This window comes from Scyliorhinus torazame, chromosome 6 (genome assembly GCF_047496885.1).
Source record: "Scyliorhinus torazame isolate Kashiwa2021f chromosome 6, sScyTor2.1, whole genome shotgun sequence".
Lineage (NCBI taxonomy): Eukaryota > Metazoa > Chordata > Chondrichthyes > Carcharhiniformes > Scyliorhinidae > Scyliorhinus > Scyliorhinus torazame.
This window is the reverse complement of record NC_092712.1, coordinates 165,728,697-165,748,930: the sequence shown is the minus strand read 5'-3', so window position 1 is coordinate 165,748,930 and position 20,234 is coordinate 165,728,697. Positions and strand designations below refer to the sequence as shown.

At 49.2% G+C, this 20,234-nt stretch overlaps 1 protein-coding gene and 1 long non-coding RNA gene across 3 annotated transcripts in view; both read right to left on the bottom strand.

Moving 5' to 3' along the window:
* Positions 1-6,963, bottom strand: part of LOC140425135 (uncharacterized) — a 40,968-nt gene extending 34,005 nt beyond the window's left edge. Inside the window, exon 1 of one of the 2 annotated variants that reach the window (XR_011947770.1) lies at positions 6,751-6,963. This is a non-coding gene — a long non-coding RNA (uncharacterized lncRNA). The remainder of the gene's footprint in view (positions 1-6,750) is intronic. The other variant, XR_011947771.1, reaches the window with a different exon arrangement.
* A 4,924-nt stretch (positions 6,964-11,887) lies between these two features.
* On the bottom strand, positions 11,888-15,036 carry dlx5a (distal-less homeobox 5a). Its single transcript, XM_072509057.1, has 3 exons — positions 14,567-15,036; positions 13,696-13,880; positions 11,888-12,533 (listed from the first exon to the last, which is right to left on the bottom strand). The coding sequence occupies exons 1-3, from the start codon at positions 14,892-14,894 to the stop codon at positions 12,219-12,221; spliced, it is 828 nt and encodes a 275-aa protein (XP_072365158.1). The 5' UTR covers positions 14,895-15,036; the 3' UTR covers positions 11,888-12,218.
* Between the last annotated feature and the right edge of the window lie 5,198 nt (positions 15,037-20,234).

The following is a 20,234-nucleotide window of genomic DNA, read 5'->3' as shown; positions in this document are numbered from 1 at the left end:
GGGTTTGGGAAAGGGATGGGTGGTTTGGGAGGGAATGGGGGTTTGGGGAGGCGATGGGGTGTTTGGGAAAGGGATGGGGGTTTGGGGAGGGAATGGGGGTTTGGGGAGGGGATGGGGCTTTGGGAGGGGCTGGGGGTTTGGGAGGGGATGGGGGTTTGGGAGGGGCTGGATGTTTGGGGAAGGGATGGGTGGTTTGGGAGGGGATGGGGGTTTGGGAGGGGCTAGTGGTTTGGGAGGACTGGACGTTTGGGGAAGGGATGCGTGGTTTGGGAGGGGATGGGGGTTTGGGAGGGGATGGGGGTTTGGGAGGGGCTAGTGGTTTGGGAGGACTGGACGTTTGGGGAGGGGTTGGGGGTTTGTGGAGGGGATGGGGGTTTGGGAGGGGCTTGGGGTTTGGGGAGGGAATGGGGGTTTGGGGAGGGAATGCGGTTTGCGGAGGGGATGGGGGTTTTGGGAGGGGCTGGAGTTTGGGGAGGGAATGGGGGTTTGGGGAGGGGATGGGGGTTTGGGAGGGGCTGGGGTTTGGGGAGGGAATGGGGGTTTGGGAGGGGCTGGGTGGTTTGGGGAGGGGTGGGTGTTTGGGGAGGGGATGTGGGATTGTGAGGGGCTGGGGTTTTGGGAGGGAATGGGGGTTTAGGGAGAGGCTGGGTGGTTTGTGGTGGGGATGGGGGTTTTGGGAGGGAATGGGGGTTTGGAGAGGGTATGGGGGTTAGGGAGGGGCTGTGGGTTTGGCGAGGGGATGGGGGTTTTGAAGGGGCTGGGGGTTTGGGGAGGGAATGTGGGTTTGGGGAGGGAATGGGGGTTTGGGGAGGGGATGGGGGTTTGGGAGGGGCTGGGGGTTTGGGGAGGGAATGGGGGTTTGGGGAGGGGTTGGGGGTTCGGGAGGGGATGGGGGTTTGGGGGGGGTGAGGGTTTGGGGAAGGGATGGGGGTTTGGGGAGGGGATTGGGGTTTGGGGAGGGGCTCGGGTTTGGGGAGGGAATGGGGGTTTGGGGGAATGGGGGTTTTGTGGAGGGGATTGGGATTTGGGGAGGGGATGGGGGTTTGGGAGGGGTGGAGGATTTGGATGGGAAGGTGGAGTTTGGGAGGGGCTGGGTGTTTGGGGAGGGAATGGGGTTTGGGGAAGGGTTGGGTGGTTGGGAGGGGCTGGGGGGTTGGGAGGGTCTGGGGGTTTGGGGAGGGAATGGGGGTTTGGGGAGGGGATGGGGGTTTGGGGAGGGAATGGGTGTTTGGTAGGGGCTGGGGGTCTGGGGAGGGGATGGGGGTTTAGGAGGGAATGGGGGTTTGGGGAGGGGATGGGGGTTTGGGGAGGGGATTGGGGTTTGGGGAGGGGCTCGGGTTTGGAGAGGGAATGGGGGTTTGGGGGAATGGGGGTTTTGTGGAGGGGATTGAGATTTGGGGAGGGGATGGGGGTTTGGGAGGGGTGGAGGATTTGGATGGGAAGGTGGAGTTTGGGAGGGGCTGGGTGTTTGGGGAGGGAATGGGGTTTGGGGAAGGGTTGGGTGGTTGGGAGGGGCTGGGGGGTTGGGAGGGGCTGGGGGTTTGGGGAGGGAATGGGGGTTTGGGGAGGGGATGGGGGGTTTGGGGAGGGAATGGGTGTTTGGTAGGGGCTGGGGGTCTGGGGAGGGGATGGGGGTTTAGGAGGGAATGGGGGTTTGGGGAGGGGATGGGGGGTTTGGGGAGGCGATGGTGGGTTTGGGGAGGGAATGGGGGTTTAGGGCAGGATGGACGTTTGGGGAGGGTATGTGGGTTTAGGAGGGGTTGGGGGGTTTGGGGAAGAAATGGGGGTTTGGGAGGGGATGGGGGGGGTTGGGGAGGGGATGGGCGTTTTGGGAGGGGATGGGGGTTTGGAGAGGGGATACGTGTTTGGGGAAGGGATGGTGGTTTGGGTAGGTGATGGGGTTTTGGGTGGGGATGAGTGGTTTGCCAGGGAATGAGGGGTTTGGGGATGATATGGGGGTTTGGGAGCGGATGGGGGGTTTGGGAGGGGATGGGGGTTTGGGAGGGGCTGGGGCTTTGGGGAAGGGATGGGTGGTTTGGGAGGGGATAGGGGTTTGGGAAGGTGATGGGGTGTTTGGGGAAGGGATGGGGGTTTGGGGAGGGAATGGGGTTTGGGAGGGGATTGGGGTTTGGGAGGGGCTGAGGGTTTGGGAGGGGCTGGGGGTTTGGGCAGGGGATTGGGGTTTGGGAAGGCAATGGGGGTTTGGGAGGGCTTGGGGTTTGGGGAGGACCCGGTGGTTTGGGGAGGGGATGGGGGTTTGGGGAGGGGTTAGGGGTTTGGGAGGGGCTGTGGGTTTGGGGAGGGAATGGGGGTTTGGGGAGGGAATGCGGGTTTGTGGAGGGAATGGGGGGTTTGGGAGGGGCTGGAGGTTTGCGGAGGGAATGGGGGTTTGGCGAGGGGATGGGGGATTGAGAGGGGCTGTGGGTTTGGGGAGGGAATGGGGGTTTGGGAGGGGCTGGAGGTTTGCGGAGGGAATGGGGGTTTGTGGAGGGAATGGGGGGTTTGGGAGGGGCTGGAGGTTTGCGGAGGGAATGGGGGTTTGGCGAGGGGATGGGGGATTGAGAGGGGCTGTGGGTTTGCGGAGGGAATGGGGGTTTGGCGAGGGGATGGGGGATTGAGAGGGGCTGTGGGTTTGGGGAGGGAATGGGGGTTTGGGACGGGCTGGGTGGTTTGGGGAGGGGATGGGGGTTTCGTGAGGGGATGGGTGTTTGGGGAGGGAATGGGGGTTTAGGAGGGTATGGGGGTATGGGGAGGGGATGGGGGTTTGCGGAGGGAATGGTGTGTTTGGGAGGGGATGGGGGTTTGGGAGGGGATGGGGGTTTGGAGAGGGGATGGGGGTTTGGGGAGGGAATGGGTGTTTGGGAGGGTCTGGGGGTCTGGGGAGGGGATGGGGGTTTAGGAGGGAATGGGGGTTTGGGGAGGGGATGGGGGTTTGGGGAGGCGATGGTGGGTTTGGGGAGGGGATGGGGGTTTAGGGCAGGATGGGGATTTGGGGAGGGTATGTGGGTTTAGGAGGGGTTGGGGGGTTTGGGGAAGAAATGGGGGTTTGGGAGGGGTTGCGGGATTTGTGAGGGAAGGTGGAGTTTGGGAGGGGGTGAGGGTTTGGGGAGGGGATGGGCGTTTTGGGAGGGGATGGGGGTTTGGGGAGGGGATAGGAGTTTGGGGAAGGGATGGTGGTTTGGGTAGGTGATGGGGTTTTGGGAGGGGATGAGTGGTTTGCCAGGGAATGAGGGGTTTGGGGATGATATGGGGGTTTGGGAGCGGATGGGGGGTTTGGGGGTGGATGGGGGTTTGGGAGGGGCTGGGGGTTTGGGGAAGGGATGGTGGTTTGGGTAGGTGATGGGGTTTTGGGAGGGGATGAGTGGTTTGCCAGGGAATGAGGGGTTTGGGGATGATATGGGGGTTTGGGAGCGGATGGGGGGTTTGGGAGGGGATGGGGGTTTGGGAGGGGCTGGGGGTTTGGGGAAGGGATGGTGGTTTGGGGAGGTGATGGGGGTTTTGGGAGCGGATGAGTGGTTTGCCAGGGGATGGGTGGTTTGTGGATGGTATGGGGGTTTGGGAGGGGATGGGGGTTTGGGGAGGGGCTGGGGGTTTGGGGAAGGGATGGGTGGTTTGGGGAGGGGATTGGGGTTTCGGAAGGTAATGGGGGTTTGGGAGGGCTGGGGGTTTGGGGAAGGACCCGGTGGTTTGGGGAGGGGATGGGGGTTTGGGGAGGGGTTGAGGGTTTGGGAGGGGCTGTGGGTTTGGGGAGGAAATGGGGGTTTGGGGAGGGAATGCGGGTTTGCGGAGGGGATGGGGGTTTGGGAGGGGCTGGAGGTTTGCGGAGGGAATGGGGGTTTGGCGAGGGGCTGGGTGGTTTGGGGAGGGGATGGGGGTTTCGGGAGGGGATGGTGGTTTGTGTGGGGCTGGGGGTTTGGGGAGGGAATGGGGGTTTGGGGAGGGTCTGGGTGGTTTGGGGAGGGGATGGGGGTTTGGGAGAGAATGGGGGTTTGTGGATGGGATGGGGGTTTGGGAGGGCTGGGGGTTTGGAGAAGGGTTGGGGGTTTGGGGAGCTGATAGGGATTTGGCGATGGGATGGGGGTTTGGGGAGGGGATGGGATTTGGGGAGCGGATGTGGGGTTTGAGGAAGGGATGGGGTTTGGGGATGTGTGGTTTTCGGGAGGGGATAGGGGTTTGGGGAGGGGGTGGGGGCTTGGGGTGGGGATGGGGGTTTGGGGAGGGGATGGGGGTTTGGGGAGGCGATGGGTGGGTTTGGGGAGTGGATGGGGTTTGGGGAGGGGTGGGGGTTTGGGAGAGGGTGTGGGTTTGGGATGGGATGTGGGTTTGGGAGGGGGTGGGGTGTTTAGGGAAGGGATGGGGTTTGGGGAGCGAATGGGGGTTGGGGGAGGGGATGGGGGTTTGGGGAGGGGATGGGGGTTTGGGGAGATGCTGAGGGTTTGGGGAAGGGATGGGGGGTTGTGGAGGGGATGGGTGGTTTGGGAAGGGAATGGGGGCTTGGGGAGGGATGGGGGTTTGGGGAGGGGCTGGGGGTTTGGGGAAGGGATGGGGTTTCGGGAGGGGATGTGAGTTTGCGAGGGGTTGGGTGTTTGGGGAGGGAATGGGGGGTTGGCAGGGGATGGGGGTTTGGGGAGTGGATAGGGGTTTTGGGAGGGGATGGGGTTTTGGGAGTGGATGGGGTGTTTGTGGAGGGAATGGGGTTTGGGAGGGGTTCGGGGTTTGTGGAGGGAATGTGGGTTTGGGGAGGGGATGGTGGTTTGGGAAAGGGATGGGGAGGGGATGGGGGTTTGGGGAGGGATTGGGGGCTTTCGGGAGGGAATGGGGGTCCGGGAGGGGATGGGGGTTTGGGGAGGGGGTGGGGGTTTGGGGAGGGGATGGGGTTTTGGAAGGGCTGGGGGTTTGGGGAGGGGAATGGGGGTTTGGGAAGGGGTGGGGTTTTGGGGAGGGGACGGGGGTTTGGGAAGGGCTGGGGGTTTGGGGAGGGAATGGGGATTTGCTGATGGGATGGGTGGTTTGAGGAGGGAATGGGGGTTTGGGGAGGGGTTGGGGGTTTTGGGAGGGGAATGGGGGTTTGGGGAGGGATGGGGGTTTGGGGAGGGGATGGGGGTTTGGGGAGGGGATGGGGAGTTTGGGGAGGGGGTGGGGGGTGTGGGTTGGGGATGGGGTTTGGGGAGGGGATGGGGGTTTGGGGAGGGGATGGGGGTTTGTGGGGGGGTTGGGGAGGGGATGGATGTTTGGGGATGTGATGGGTTTTTGGGAGGGGATGGGGGGATTGGGAAGGGATGTGGGTTTGGGGAGGGGATGGGGATGGGGTTTTGGGGAGGGGGTGGGGGTTTGGGGAGGGGATGGAAGGTTTGGGACGGGATGCGGGTTTGGGGAGGGGATGGGGGTTAGGGAAGGGCTGGTGGTTTGAGGAGGGGATGGGCGTTTGGGGAGGGGATGGGGGTTTGGGAGGGGCTGAGGGTTTGGGAGGGATGGTGGAGTTTGGGAGTGAATCGGGTTTTGTGGGGGGTAAGTGCGTCGCTGTCTGTTCGCCCTGTTAGCTGGTGTCTGCTGGTTTTACGGAGTCAGCCTATCGCTCCGCATTTTTCACATCCACCCCTATCTTGTGTGTTTTATATATTTTAAAAAACAATCTGTCATGGTTCTAGTTCTTTCGCCAATATTTCTTTCGGGACCGAAGCTGCACTTCCTCCTCACCCTCCGCCCACTGATGTGGAAAAATCAACCGGAGCCAAGTGAATAACTGTGTCTGACGTCGTCCCTTTGGGTCCAGCCAGAGGTCAGAACTTAAATCCTTTCAGAGCTAAATATTAAAGATATTCACACACACACTCACAATTGCATCAACATTTCTTGCAACCTTCACTGCTAGTGCACATACCGAGTAAGGGTTGTGTCAGGTCGGCCCACCAAGCGAGTTAACGTGTCCAGATCGGGAGACAGTGAGTTCAAGTGCAAAATTTGGCTTACCCTTTAGCAGCTCTGTCTTCTTGGGAATAAGATGTTATTGTAATCAGAAACACATTTTCATTTTACCATGACTTATAGTTAGTTGCTCTGACACCATAGCTGGGCAACGAAGCGCCGACCCCCAGACAACATCAAACAAGATTTGGTCAAGCTTAGAAACAAATAATGTTGGAAATGTTGTGATCTTAGACATGGTTTACAACAGTTTATATGGTAATAACATCCATTGTACATTCCAATGCATCTATTATACACTATGTTAAAAAACAGAAACGCCGTTCACAAAAGCACCAGTCAGAAAACTCCTTTGAAACGTGTGAATGATTATATATGATCTACGATGTCATGTTACCAGAATATCCCAGAATTTAGATAGACAGATAGATAGATGCTGGGCCTCCGAAATACTGCGATTCTATTCCCAGTGTTGGTTGTAATTTATTGAGTGAAGCGCAACAAACAAAACAGAACATAAGGGGATAGGTATTTTAGAAAACATTCTGTTCTGAGCGCCTTCTGTTTGAGAATCATCTACTCCACCCCGCCCATCAAAACGACCAGTGCCTCTGCGATGGTCCATAGCAAAGATGCACCCAAGAGTGATCACCATCAAATCAGTCACGATTTTACAGAACACTTTCGCTTGTACTCATGCATAAACTTTCTCCTCTCCATAGACGGCGTGTCTTAAAATGTCTATGTATAGACAATTTGTGTATATATACATATAGTTTATATAAAATTGTATCTATATGTATACACAGCGCGTTTCAAACATACCTGACAGATCCTTTCCAAGTTCACACCTTTCCAATAGAAAACACTGCCAACGGTGAATAGTCAAATCGTTTTACTATATAACCGGGCAGAAGCGTGAGCTCCTCCGGTTGAGTGAGCATATCCAGGTGTGAAATTGTTTGCACACCCGCCACCTCTTATATTGCCAGCAAAATGAGCTGTTATTACTGTCAGTGTTTGGTGACGGCTCGGTTGATAAAACGGCTGTAATCAAGAACTGGCGCATCTTTGCAAATTACGGCAATTGTAAATGTCCGGATTATAATAATAACATCTTAATCCAGACTGGGGGATAATTACTGCGCGTTATTACATCGCTGCAACTGTCCAGTTAGGCTAATTTCGCCATTATTTGTGCTGAGCAGATGGCTGCTGAGTGGAAAACTCACAATGTTTCATTCTGAAGGTTCTTAGCGGGTGAAATTGCAGCAGAAAGAAAGAAATGGGAGCCAAAAGGACGAATGGAAAACATCGAGCTGGAGAGACAGGCGAGTGAGTTAACGGTATGGAATAGTGCCAGGAAGCGGGCAGTGTGTCTTCTGGCCATTATATTTGCTTCAATTAATGATTGGAAGAAAATGTATCGTTTTGTGGCTGCAGCTCACATATCAGGCGGTATATATATATATATTTACAATCTGTGGTTAAGTTTGTAATAAAGATGTTGAAATCACGGATTTATTGGATATTAGTAAAGGTTGCAAACTAAACTTTGGGCAATTTGCTGATTTCACACGTCTTGGGTCAGCTCTGAAAACTGGTGTTTGAAGGCGGCATCTTTCACGAGCCTTGTGGAAAGATGGGGCGCCGTTTGTCAAAATAGAAGCATCAATTATTCTCAGCATTCAGCCCATGTCTAATGTATTGGGAGTACGAGAGTATATTATTACCTTGGAACTGGTCTGGAGTCAGAATGTTTCCTACGTTGGAGATCTGCTACTGGCTTCATCTTCCGCCTTTGGCCTCCCCACTGCACAGAGACAATACGACCACACTGTTTTAGCCAACAGCTACTATCCATAGTCATCCGCAGTGCAGAAGGAGACCATTCAGCCCATCGAAAGAGCATCCTACCTAGGCCCATTCCCCACCCTATCCCTGTTACCTAACCTGCACATGTCTGGACTGTGGAAGGAATCCCACACACACCCGGAGAGAAAGTGCAAAATCCACACACTCTCCCCAAGGTTGGAACCGAACGCGGGTCCCTGGCTCGGTGAGGCAGCAGTGCTAACCACTGTGCCGCTCGTCAATGTTTTCAATCCCATTTATGAAAGCTGAAGGTATTATTTTGTCCCACTTTCAGAAACACTTGTCACCGAGTTAACTCACATACCCAGAAAGTTGCATTCAAAAACAAGCAACATTTGAAGTGCAAAACATTACCAGGAAAATCAAACATTCATGAACACAGTATTGAGAGGGAAATCGGACGAATCGAAAATAAAAATAGAAATGAACTGAGAGACTAGAAAAAATCCAAGCAAAGAAAATGAACTTTAAACATGGCCAGAGAACTGTAATGTTTCTTCCATCTGCCATCTGATTGCGCTGGTTACCACGTTTTAACAAAATGACACATCCCCTCCGCCATATTCAGCTTGTTACTCGCTAATAGGAACCGCAAGGATCTACACAACGATTATTATTTTATTAGCTTCAGATATTAATAACCACGTTAACTGTTATTTGAGCCTGAAAGCACTTTGAGTACATTTTTTAAAGAGAAGCTTGATTTTTTTTTAAACCCTGTAGATAAGGTACTATCGCTTACGCCACCAACACGTGATTCGCTGGTCCCACACATCCCAGTTTCCAATATACTTTAGACAGCCATTCTATCAATGCTGTGGAGCATGTTTGAAAAGTCACATACACCATGTAAAGGCATGTCTCCACCTCCCCCCCCCCCCCCCCGCGGTCCCAACACCTCCCCCCAAAACAATTGAGTTGCTAAACTTGACACAGAGCGGATTGTGCATTATGCATAGCGAAAATAATTGGACAGAATTGTGTTTCCTACTGCAAGATGTGCAAAATGCTGTAATCGTTCAACATTTAAATCTTACAGTCACATAGAGTTGTCTTTGAGTGTTGTTGTTGCCCTATTGTGTCAAATTACAGCTAACCGGCCTTGTCCTTAGACATGCAGCTTAACAATTAAAAGAGGTTCTGATGTGACAGTTTTTAATGCTTCGATTGCGAGACGGATAGAATCACTTCATCACTTCATTCTATGAAGCTTTTCCCGAATACCGTACCATTTCAGACGTGACTTCAAATCCTGCAGTTTCTTTTCAAGCAGGCAAAGTGAAAGTACGAGGCAGCCGTGCCAAATTTTCGCCTATCCAATTAAATTGGACACAACTAATCTCAGGAGCATTCTTAGAGGATAAGGTTAACGTTAACCTGTTCACGTGTCGACGACTGGAATAAACCTAAAACGTACATAAATAATACATTTATTTGCACGTTTGTAAGCAGATTATAGGTCTTGAAAATCTGTAACCGACATGGTCTTGCACATATGCTTTTGTAGATGTCTCTCTCGCTTGTACAGGTGCCTACCCGTGAGTGTATGTGCATATGTCCAAATGTGTGTGCGAATATAAATAAATGTTTATATATATTTACATGCATTTGTGTTCGCATTTCTAGTGCCGCTCTGTAACTATGCCTACATACATGTCTGTCAGTGTGTGCATATGTAAGTGCATGTTATTTTCTGGATGCGAGACGGTAGTATATGTATTATTTTAGGATTTTCGTTCCTGCAGTATGTGTGTTGACTGGGCGGTAGCCGGGAGCAGTGCAGCTCTGGAGCCGGCCTGCACCCACAGGAATGTGCTTCTCTCTGATCTCAGCTGCCGCCCTCTCGGCTTCTCTCTGCCATTCAAAGCTGCTAATTGTGGGGAACACAAAGAGACAGAGTCTGCGGGAAGTCTGCGAGCCAGACTCCCACAGAGTTCAGCTCCCAGAAACTCCAACACAACCCAGCTCTCAAACACTCGCAGCCGCCCGGAGCCCACCCCAGGCCCTCGCTCAAATGCCCGAAGGCCGGCTTTTCAAATTCTTCCTGTACGGCAGTGCGTTTACACCCTCCCTGCATTACAGCATTCACAAACTTTGACTAACTTAATTATATGTCTGGAGATAAATTCAGTCAGGGCCCAGCCCAGTTTCAAGATTGCTCCTACTTTCCATTGATACAGTGAAAATCCATCCTGTGAATATAAAGCCAGCTAGTTCTGATGTTATTCGGACACATTTTTATGTGTTTATCCGCCCGCACACGCTGATGCTTATGCGAGGTTTAATGATGGAATTCAATAAATATCCACCGATAAATATGATCCCTGAAGCCAGGGTTATGCAGTACACCCGTGAGACTGCATTTAATGCCGACTCACTCGATCTTGGATTAAGGCTGCGCCATTTTCAAACCACACCAAAAAAATACATGGATAATCGCGCAATATCGCGGAAGTCCCCAGATGCCCGGGTGTCGATCAGCGATTGAAAATGAACAGCCTCGCGCGCTCTTTGTATCCTTCCTGCTGGATCGATTGAGCGAGCTCCCCCTGTTCTTGCTCACAGGAAGGAGGCACCGCTTCCCGTGCGCAAGGAATATGTGTGGCCTCCCTGTTGGACTGTGTCCCGCTGTTAATTGTCAGGCCCTTGGTGGGTTTGCTCAGCCAGCGGCGGTGAACGTTACAACATCAGCTCCCACCATCTCTACTCGCTGTGCCGTCCACCGTTGTTACTGCGATTCAATAATCGGCCCATGAGTCGTTATATAAACCGAAATTCAACATAATATTTCTCACAACTGGTCTAAGTACTCGGAGCCTTTAAAAATAGAAGCTGTGATTCCATAAACTATGAAATATGTCCATTTAACAAATTGGTTTTAAGAGCATTGTCATTTGAAACGGAGGATTCACTATTTCAATATGTTTTGATTGCATTTATAACCAAGCAGTTGACAAGTCTGCCACTGTTATTTACAGGAAACTCCACATTTATATGTCGAAACTCGGAGGAGTTTGAGATCAATTGATTCTTGAAAATGGATCCAGGGATTCTTGTTATTAATTTCTGCCAACATGCGGCACGTTAGATACACTTGTTAGAACAAATAACAGCACTGTTGGGATGAAGGCCGTGCAGCGATGATGATTACAGTAGGATGGGGAAGCCAGCTACTGTTCAATCCATTCTCCTTAGAACAGTCCATTCTTAACAAGAGTCCAATTCATCCAATTTTGGCGGACCCATAAAATGGTTTAGAAAATGAGTAATACTTCTCACGAAAGGATTGCAATGATTGCAATGCCTATGTACATCTCCAGAACATCGGTCTGCATCTCTTACTAAAGCGAAAAAATAATTTTCAAAAATGCACGCTAACCTTGAAAATAAACTTTAATCTTAAACACAAAATCCAAACGCCGATGTTGCTTCATGCCGACGCGATTTGATGTAATGTTCTATTCTAATAGCACGCGTATGTGTTCCTGAAGACATCATTTGTCCCGTCCACATTTTTGCTATGAATCTCAATGTAGGATAGTTGGGGTCGAAGCACAAATGTTAAATCAGGTTTGGATCTAATCATTATTTTGTTCATTTTAGGCTGCGTAAATCAAATGAATAAAGAATGAAGCCTCTTTTCAAAAATGTCACCTAAAGCAAAACCCAGTGAAGCCTGTCGGAATCACTGTTTTTATTCTCAGCTGTAAATATAGGGACCAAGGACATTTTTTTAAAAACAGAATCTAATTAGCAATTCGAATCTCTTGGCTCCGCATGCTGCAATTTATATGGTCTGCCCTGTGCTCCGCGTCTGGGTGAGCATTTTGAAAATGCACATGAAGCGATTTGAGTGTTACAGCCATAAAAGTAAGAGGCACCTTAACCCCCCCCCCCCCCCCCCCAGAAATGCTGCTAATGCAAAACAAAGAAAAACTAACAGTGGTTTGCGGTAACCTCCTCTTGCTCCATTGCCGGAGTTGCCATAACAATGACAACTGAATATGGATTTTATAGCTACGGATAGGATTATTACAAAGTCCAACTTATTAACCTCGCTAAATATAAGAAATAAAATACAACAATATTTTCCGAAGTGTCAATAACTTTATTTAAACAGAATATACAGTTCAATTCAACTATCTACACATATGTACAGTGATATATGTTACTGAAGAGGCCCATAGATTGGCGGGTTAGCCGCTGAGGGAAAGGCACCTTTCACAGTGTCCATGTTCATCCTGGCGTCCTTTGGAAAAATAGCCCATTTTCCTCTTTGAAATGTGGAACGTGACATGGCATGCACCGAACGTACAGTCAGATCATTTGGCTTCTCTTGCTTCAGTCTGAACAAAACGTGCATTTAATTGCATAAGTCCACGGCTGATCGCTCCCAATCAATCCACTATGGAATGTGATTAATAAATAGTCCCGGATCCCAAAGCTAGTGGATGATGTAGTGAGCTTGTAGATTGCAGGTGAGAATTAATGGAACTGGGGTTGGAATACCAGGAAGTGGCGTTCTCCAGGTAGCCTGCGGTGGAGGGGTTGTGGCTGGGTGTTTGATGAGCGTGGACAACCCTTGAGGAGCCGTGAGTGTCCCAGACGGCAGGGGACTGGGGAGAATTGCACGCCATGGGGTCACTGGAACTGGGGCTGTGCTCTGGAGGGATCTCTCCATTCTTTATGATTTTCTTAATCTTCGATCTTCGGTTCTGGAACCAGATTTTAACCTGCCAAAATAAATGGCGATCATTCATTTCGAAAAATAAAACTCACACAACAGCATTAACTAAAACAACATAACAGAGTTGGACTCTAACCGTGCGTGTTATTATGAAGTACAATATCGACTACGTCGCGCGCGTCCACCTCCTGTATTTTTATTAGTCGATCCGCGTTGTAACAAAACACCGAAAGAAGTTTGGAAGTTTCATAGCAAAACAATAACCCAATGTATATCCCTTGGAGCACTGACGACCACCTCCATTCTCCCAACACACACACAAAAATGTTACTCTAACATTTCGTTTGGAAATCCATGTTTGAAACTTGCCCGGTCTGTTCTCAGCCATTAGTCACCAGAATATCCAGATAATTAATGAGCTCTGAATTCACGACAGGAATTTAAATTTTTAAGAATTTTAAGTAATAAGATAAATAAGTAAAACACACTGCAGCTTCCCCGTGTACACATTCTCCAAGCTCCGAAAGGTCTCTTAAAAAAAACCCACAGGGGACACTCTTGAGAGACATTTCGTTACCAAACCTGCTAAATATTTAACTTGGGTTCTCCAGGAGTTATTCTTAATTAAATACCACGCTTAAAGTTTGTAATATGATTACCAAAGCACACTCGCCCACCGCTGAAATTACCAGTTACGTTCATGGGAAATAACATTCTATTTAATACAAATAAAATAAAATAGTTTCCCGTCGTCAGCCGAGCTGCAAAGACAGTGCAGAATTGCCAAGCCCCAAATCACAGCAATGGAGGCGGAGGAGATCTGGATGGTGTACTGAAATAACCACGGAAGTGTGAATTATACACAGTATTCATTTATTTACACCATGTGTATAATGTGTTTGTGCGTCTGGGGCATTAGTGAGGCGCGGGTGACCAAGCAGTCCCAGATCTATGGAGGAGGGTGAATTTGTTTTGCGGACGCTTTTTTAATTTGTATTTGGCCAGATCCATTCGGCCATGTTTTCCCACGATTATTCTCACAGATTGCACACACTAGCTGGGAAATGATACCAAACGGCCATGAGAAGCGGCTCCAACTGAGCCAGTTTGTGTTGGCTCCTCTTGTGGATGTTGCCCTGCTGTGTGTGGAGCAGTTGGACATTGCCGACGCCCCCCTCCGTACCGCTCCCGGGGCTGGCTGACCTTACCTGGGTCTGAGTGAGCCCCATTGACGCCGCCAGCTCGGCTCTCTCGGGCAGCGCCAGGTACTGGGTTTTCTGGAAGCGCCTCTGTAAAGCTGCCAGCTGGAAGCTCGAGTAGATGGTCCGCGGCTTGCGAACCTTTTTTGGTTTGCCGTTTACCATCCGGACCTCGGGCTCGGCCAACTCTTTCTCTGAAATCGAAAAAGCCACACTTTAGTTTGCAACACCCGGTCGAAACGCGCTCACCGCTGCGATTCAATAATAACTGAGGGAGCGCGGGGTAAAGGGCGTATTTTGCAATAGGGCTGGATGGATAGAGGTGGTTCTGGATCTGACACCGAATCCCCGGGGCTGAGACTTCACGCGGGAGATCTCCCCTCATTCCCTCTCTCCCTCTCTCTCCCTCACTCCCCCTCTCTCCTTCACTCCGTCTCACCCTTCTCTCCTTCACTCAGTTTCTCTCTCCCTCCCTCCCTCTCTCCCTCCCTCACTCTCTCGCACATGAATCGGTAGTCGAGCCCTCCTTCCAGTATAGTAGTCACAAGTTGTAATTTTATTTCCATCCATATTTTGTACGATCATATGCACGCGGCAGGAGAAAGCGAACTCCGCCGTTCGATGGAAGAAGCGACATTTTCACTTCCCCAGTGCGATGGGGGGAGGCAGGGCGGGGGGGGGGGGATGGGGAAAGGGCGATTCATTCAGAATTGATCAATAAATGGGCAACATTTTAGAGCCTTTTCCAACGCCAGGAAATTGTACAGAGCCATGCTTGCCTTTCTTCCTCCTAACATTTATACAAAACATTTTACAAGATTTAAAGAAAGCTAATAGAAAGAGGGATTTCTGGGCAAGTTGTTGGCAAATGGCTCCTTACCTGGCTGGGTGCACGGTGCCTGAGCTCTGCTGTACGCCCCGTATTGGTGGTAATGGCCCGGGTAATTGTACTCGTGGTAAGCTTTGGCGGGGTAATTGGCGGCAGAGCCGTTGCCTCCGTGGTACTGGTACTGGTAGGGGTTCAGAACCTTCCCGTAAGATGACGGTGAGCAGTAGCCGTGGTGGGGCCCGCTGTAGTAACCCGTGTCGGTGGCCGTGGACTCAGGGAGAGTCGGTGATTCCTGCGACGGATGGTGCATGCTGTGCTGGAAAGTGCCCTGCAGATCTGTCCGGATGTTGGTCAGCTTGCGATCGAATACTGCTGTCATGGCCCGGGGAGCTGGGGGATGTGACGGTGGGCGGCGGGTGGGATGCGTGCGAGAGTGTGTGTTTGTTGGAGGGATCTATGTAGACATGGCTGTGTGCTGGAGGGAGCCGGCCAGACTGTGGCTGCGGCTCAGCAAGCTCTTGGTTAAGTCTCTAATTGCGCGATTACGCACTGGGTGGATCTATTCCATTGGATAGAGCAGCCAGCCATCAGTAACACCCTAACTCGCCCAACTCGTTTAACACGATGCCTAAACAAAGTGTTTAAACACAAAACAAATGACTCAAACCCCAAAGCACGGCGGCATTGTACATGTACACCAATTGTTGGTAAACAGCACCCGATTGTTGACAACAACCTTCACCGTTAGCATTAACACTTGCCCTGGTTACCACGACCTCAGCCTCTGCCACGCTGGTTGTCAGCGAGCATTGTAAAATATAAATTGACAATCAGGCAATCTTGAGGTTCCTGTTCCTTGGCGTCCGACCTCAGATTAAAACCATGACAATCGTTTCTTTTCAATGGGGATTTGTTGCTTTGAGCGACACCGTAAATTAGTATTACTTCCTAAGTAGCCCAGAGAGTTTGCTTGTGATATATTAAGTTATATCCCCTATTGATTCTCATACAGTGTAGCGTGACAATTTATAAAGTAAGAACAAAATCCACACTGCCTGTCGCTGCTTGGAACAGATAATTTAATAAAAACAAACACACGACCCACCATGGCTATAAACATTCCCCAGAATCCGGACATTGGCACGATTAAACAATGTTCAGTTTCATGCCTTATTAGAATGTTGCATTGTGAAAGAGTACATTGTTTAGAAATAAACACCTGTTTAAACGTTTTCAAATGTGCAAGGTGGTGTTTATCATTATTTACCTGGTTTATATGATTTATACGGTCGTTTTTAATAACAATTTAACTATTATGGATCTTATTCGTAGTTCAAAGTATCATTCAAACATATACAAATTGAACTTTGGTTTTGGAGTTCTGTGTTATATTTAATGGGACGATGAAACTCTCAGAATTCATCGTTTTATAATATAGAATCCTTCCACCTGTGCTCCTCTCTAACTGAGAGATAATGTAACTTGTTTCTGGTTCGAATAGTACACATGAAATGTTTGTGTCTTCTTTTAGGAGACAGCAACTGATGTTAATATATGAAAGTTACAAAACTCACAGCAAAAATAAACTATTGTTCATACTTGTACAAACAAATAGGCACGGAGAGTGACTCGTGTTTTCTAACAATGCAACATTTTAAAAAAATCGAATTGGACATGTGCTTATTTAAAATGTGTTGGAAAAATTTACAAAATCAAAATAAATGTTTCCTCCCATTTGAACACGGTCGGAGCAGAATCATCAGCATTTCAGGTGCAACTGTGTGGATTAGAGCGCCACCTAACGATGATTACAGTACACTTTATAGACCCCCAAACTAATATTTTAAACACGTGATAAGTCTTTTGCAAATTGTTTAAATAATTCGGATTTTGACACGCCAATTAAATTAACTTTGCTTCATGTCTACTGTATAATTTAATGAACCAATCAAAAGAGTGGATGCTCTAGAACCAGCCCGCGATTTTGCTGTTTAATATTAACTAATGTTAACATCGAAACACCGGAATTCACAAACAGAGGCACGTCGTGTAATTAAGATGTTCAAAGCAGCATAACGTTCTTAGACACAATCACAGGAAAATGATACGTTGTTTTAAGAGCAAGTTAAACTCGCCTGATTCAATATGGAATGTGATCTGTGCCAGGTAATAGGATATCACCAATAATCTGGAACCTGAGTTTCAGTGGGGATTAAAGTGGATCTGTAAACGGTCAATAATTGATGTACAGATTTCAAAAGATCAAGAGTGTCCTTACTTGAGGAATCAACCTTTGTTTTATACCTTTCTGTGATTTCTAACTTGTATACCGTAGGGAGCTACACAGGCACTTAAACATCTCTTGAAGGTGACAGTTTAAACATTTCCAGTTCTACTTAACAACAAGTCCTTAACATTGCATTGTAGATTTATTTCATTGTATGATTCCGCGATTTTGCATTTCCTCACCAGTGAAATCCACGTTTCCCAGTTAAGAGATTGTTGAAGATAGCAGGAGTGCTGCATTGATCTATGTTTAAAAGGAAGTGAAATAACGGGTGGCCACCCGGCACTCTGAGCATCATAGTAAATGCTACACTCGCTTTCTGGCCACATTAAAAAGAACCTGACGATCGATTATTACCCAGTTCCAGGAGGAGGCAATAGAATGTCCAAGCACTTCGTCCACCCAGATTCACATCGGAGGCGAGTCTCTTCCATCGCCAAGCAGTGGGAGATTGAGCATTTCTGACTCCCAAGTGGCACTCTCATTTTGTGCCAATATTCAGAAGAAATCAATTCACATTTATACTGGCCAGGTTCATAAAATCAAGGAGACCCAACTAACTGTCCCGAGTAATTGTAAATCTGCTTCATTCCAGTTTGAAATTCTATCGCACGATATAAAAATATAGAGTAGTGTGGGGCAGCCTGACTGGTTCTTTGGAGCTGGACTTTGACTTGATAGCCCAGTTATATTGATGCGTTGGTGCCTGTGCAAAATTACAAGCACATTACTGAGAAACAAAAAAGGCAGAAGGCCAAGTGAGCGTCAAATTGTCCTGTGTCTAAAAGAAAACTGAATATGCAGAGCGATTGACACCGCAGCCTGCTATTGCTAAACCACTGGTCAGATTAACAGCGCAGTCTGCTATTGCTAAACCACTGGTCAGATTAACAGCACAGTCTGCTATTGCTAAACCACTGGTCAGATTAACAGCACAGCCTGCTATTGCTAAACCAGTGGTCAGAATAACAGAGCAGCCTGCTATTGCTAAACCACTGGTCAGATTAACAGCACAGCCTGCTATTGCTAAACCACTGGTCAGATTAACAGCACAGTCTGCTGTTGCTAAACCGCTGGTCAGATTAACAGCAGTCTGCTATTGCTAAACCACTGGTCAGATTAACAGTACAGTCTGCTGTTGCTAAACCACTGGTCAGATTAACAGCACAGCCTGCTATTGCTAAACCACTGGTCAGATTAACAACACAGTCTGCTGTTGCTAAACCACTGGTCAGATTAACAGCACAGCCTGCGATTGCTAAACCACTGGTCAGATTAACAACAGTCTGCTATTGCTAAACCACTGGTCAGATTAACAGCACAGTCTGCTGTTGCTAAACCACTGGTCAGATTAACAGCACAGCCTGCTATTGCTAAACCACTGGTCAGATTAACAACAGTCTGCTGTTGCTAAACCACTGGTCAGATTAACAGCGCAGTCTGCTATTGCTAAACCACTGGTCAGATTAACAGCACAGCCTGCTATTGCTAAACCACTGGTCAGATTAACAGTCTGCTGTTGCTAAACCACTGGTCAGATTAACAGCGCAGTCTGCTATTGCTAAACCACTGGTCAGATTAACACTGCAGCCTGCTATTGCTAAACCACTGGTCGGATTAACAACACAGTCTGCTGTTGCTAAACCACTGGTCAGATTAACAACAGTCTGCTATTGCTAAACCACTGGTCAGATTAACAGCACAGTCTGCTTTTGCTAAAGCACTGGTCAGATTAACAGCACAGCCTGCTATTGCTAAACCACTGGTCAGATTAACAACAGTCTGCTATTGCTAAACCAGTGGTCAGATTAACAGCACAGTCTGCTATTGCTAAACCACTGGTCAGATTAACAGCACAGTCTGCTATTGCTAAACCACTGGTCAGATTAACAACACAGCCTGCTACTGCTAAACCACTGGTCAGATTAACAGCACAGTCTGCTATTGCTAAACCACTGGTCAGATTAACAGCACAGTCTGCTGTTGCTAAACCACTGGTCAGATTAACAGCGCAGCCTGTTATTGCTAAACCACTGGTCAGATTAACAGCGCAGTCTGCTATTGCTAAACCACTGGTCAGATTAACAACGCAGTCTGCTGTTGCTAAACCACTGGTCAGATTAACAGCACAGCCTGCTATTGCTAAACCACTGGTCAGATTAACAACGCAGTCTGCTGTTGCTAAACCACTGGTCAGATTAACAGCGCAGTCTGCTATTGCAAAACCACTGGTCAGATTAACAACGCAGTCTGCTGTTGCTAAACCACTGGTCAGATTAACAGCGCAGTCTGCTATTGCTAAACCACTGGTCAGATTAGCAGCCCAGTCTGCTATTGCTAAACCACTGGTCAGATTAACAGCGCAGCCTGCTATTGCTAAACCACTGGTCAGATTAACAGCACAGCCTGCTATTGCTAAACCACTGGCCAGATTAACAGCGCAGTCTGCTATTGCTAAACCACTGGTCAGATTAACAGCACAGCCTGCTATTGCTAAAGTACTGGTCAGATTAACAGCACAGCCTGTTATTGCTAAACGACTGGTCAGATTAACAGCAGTCTGCTATTGCTAAACCACTACACGTTCACAGAATCTGTGTTAAACGGCTCCAGTAATTTAGGGGGTCATTTTAACTGCATGATTGTTGGGAGAGCTGGGGTTAAATTTGAAATACACGGGAAACTCGTTCCAAATCTTCTACCAGTTGAACCGCTCACTTTAACCGTGGTAGTTTCAGGGCAACCAAGTAACCCACTTTGCGGAATTATCATACTTAAATGAGGCAGCCTGCCTCACATTTTGTTATTAATTTAAACTTAATGTTTGCAGACTGCGTTACCCACTCACGGGAGGCAGAACCCGCTGGCTGCACTTTCCCAGCACTGTTTTAGGAAGAGGGAGCAGGTCAGCCCCCACCCCACCCCCACCCTCAGCCTCCACATGATCACCCGGCTCTTTCCACCAGCTCCCATTCTCCGCCATCTCTTCTCACGATCTCTCTTCCCTCGTGATCTCTCCTCCTGCAATGTTTCCCCCAGATCGGAGCAGCGCCTCCACCCCCCTCATCTGGCGGTCTCCCCCCGCCCCCCCCCCCCCCCCCCCACCACTCCTGATCTCCCCTCCTCCGCAATCTCTTCACGATCTCTCTCCCACAGTCTCTCTCCCCCTGAGCAAGCGAACGTCCCCACACATATCAGGAGCATTTACAGTAACCATACAGGTGCCTCCACTCTTCCTAAACCTGCGAATCGCAAACGGCCAGTCGTTACTTTCTGTCAGCATTTTAGCAAAAACATTTAGAATCGTTAAATAATTTGAAAATAGGCACCAATAATAACACATCAAAATCAGTGGCGGACCTACATTTTTGGGGCCCTGAAGCTTGAACTGTTATGGGGGCCCCTTCGCAACCAGCAACGAGGTCTGGGTAA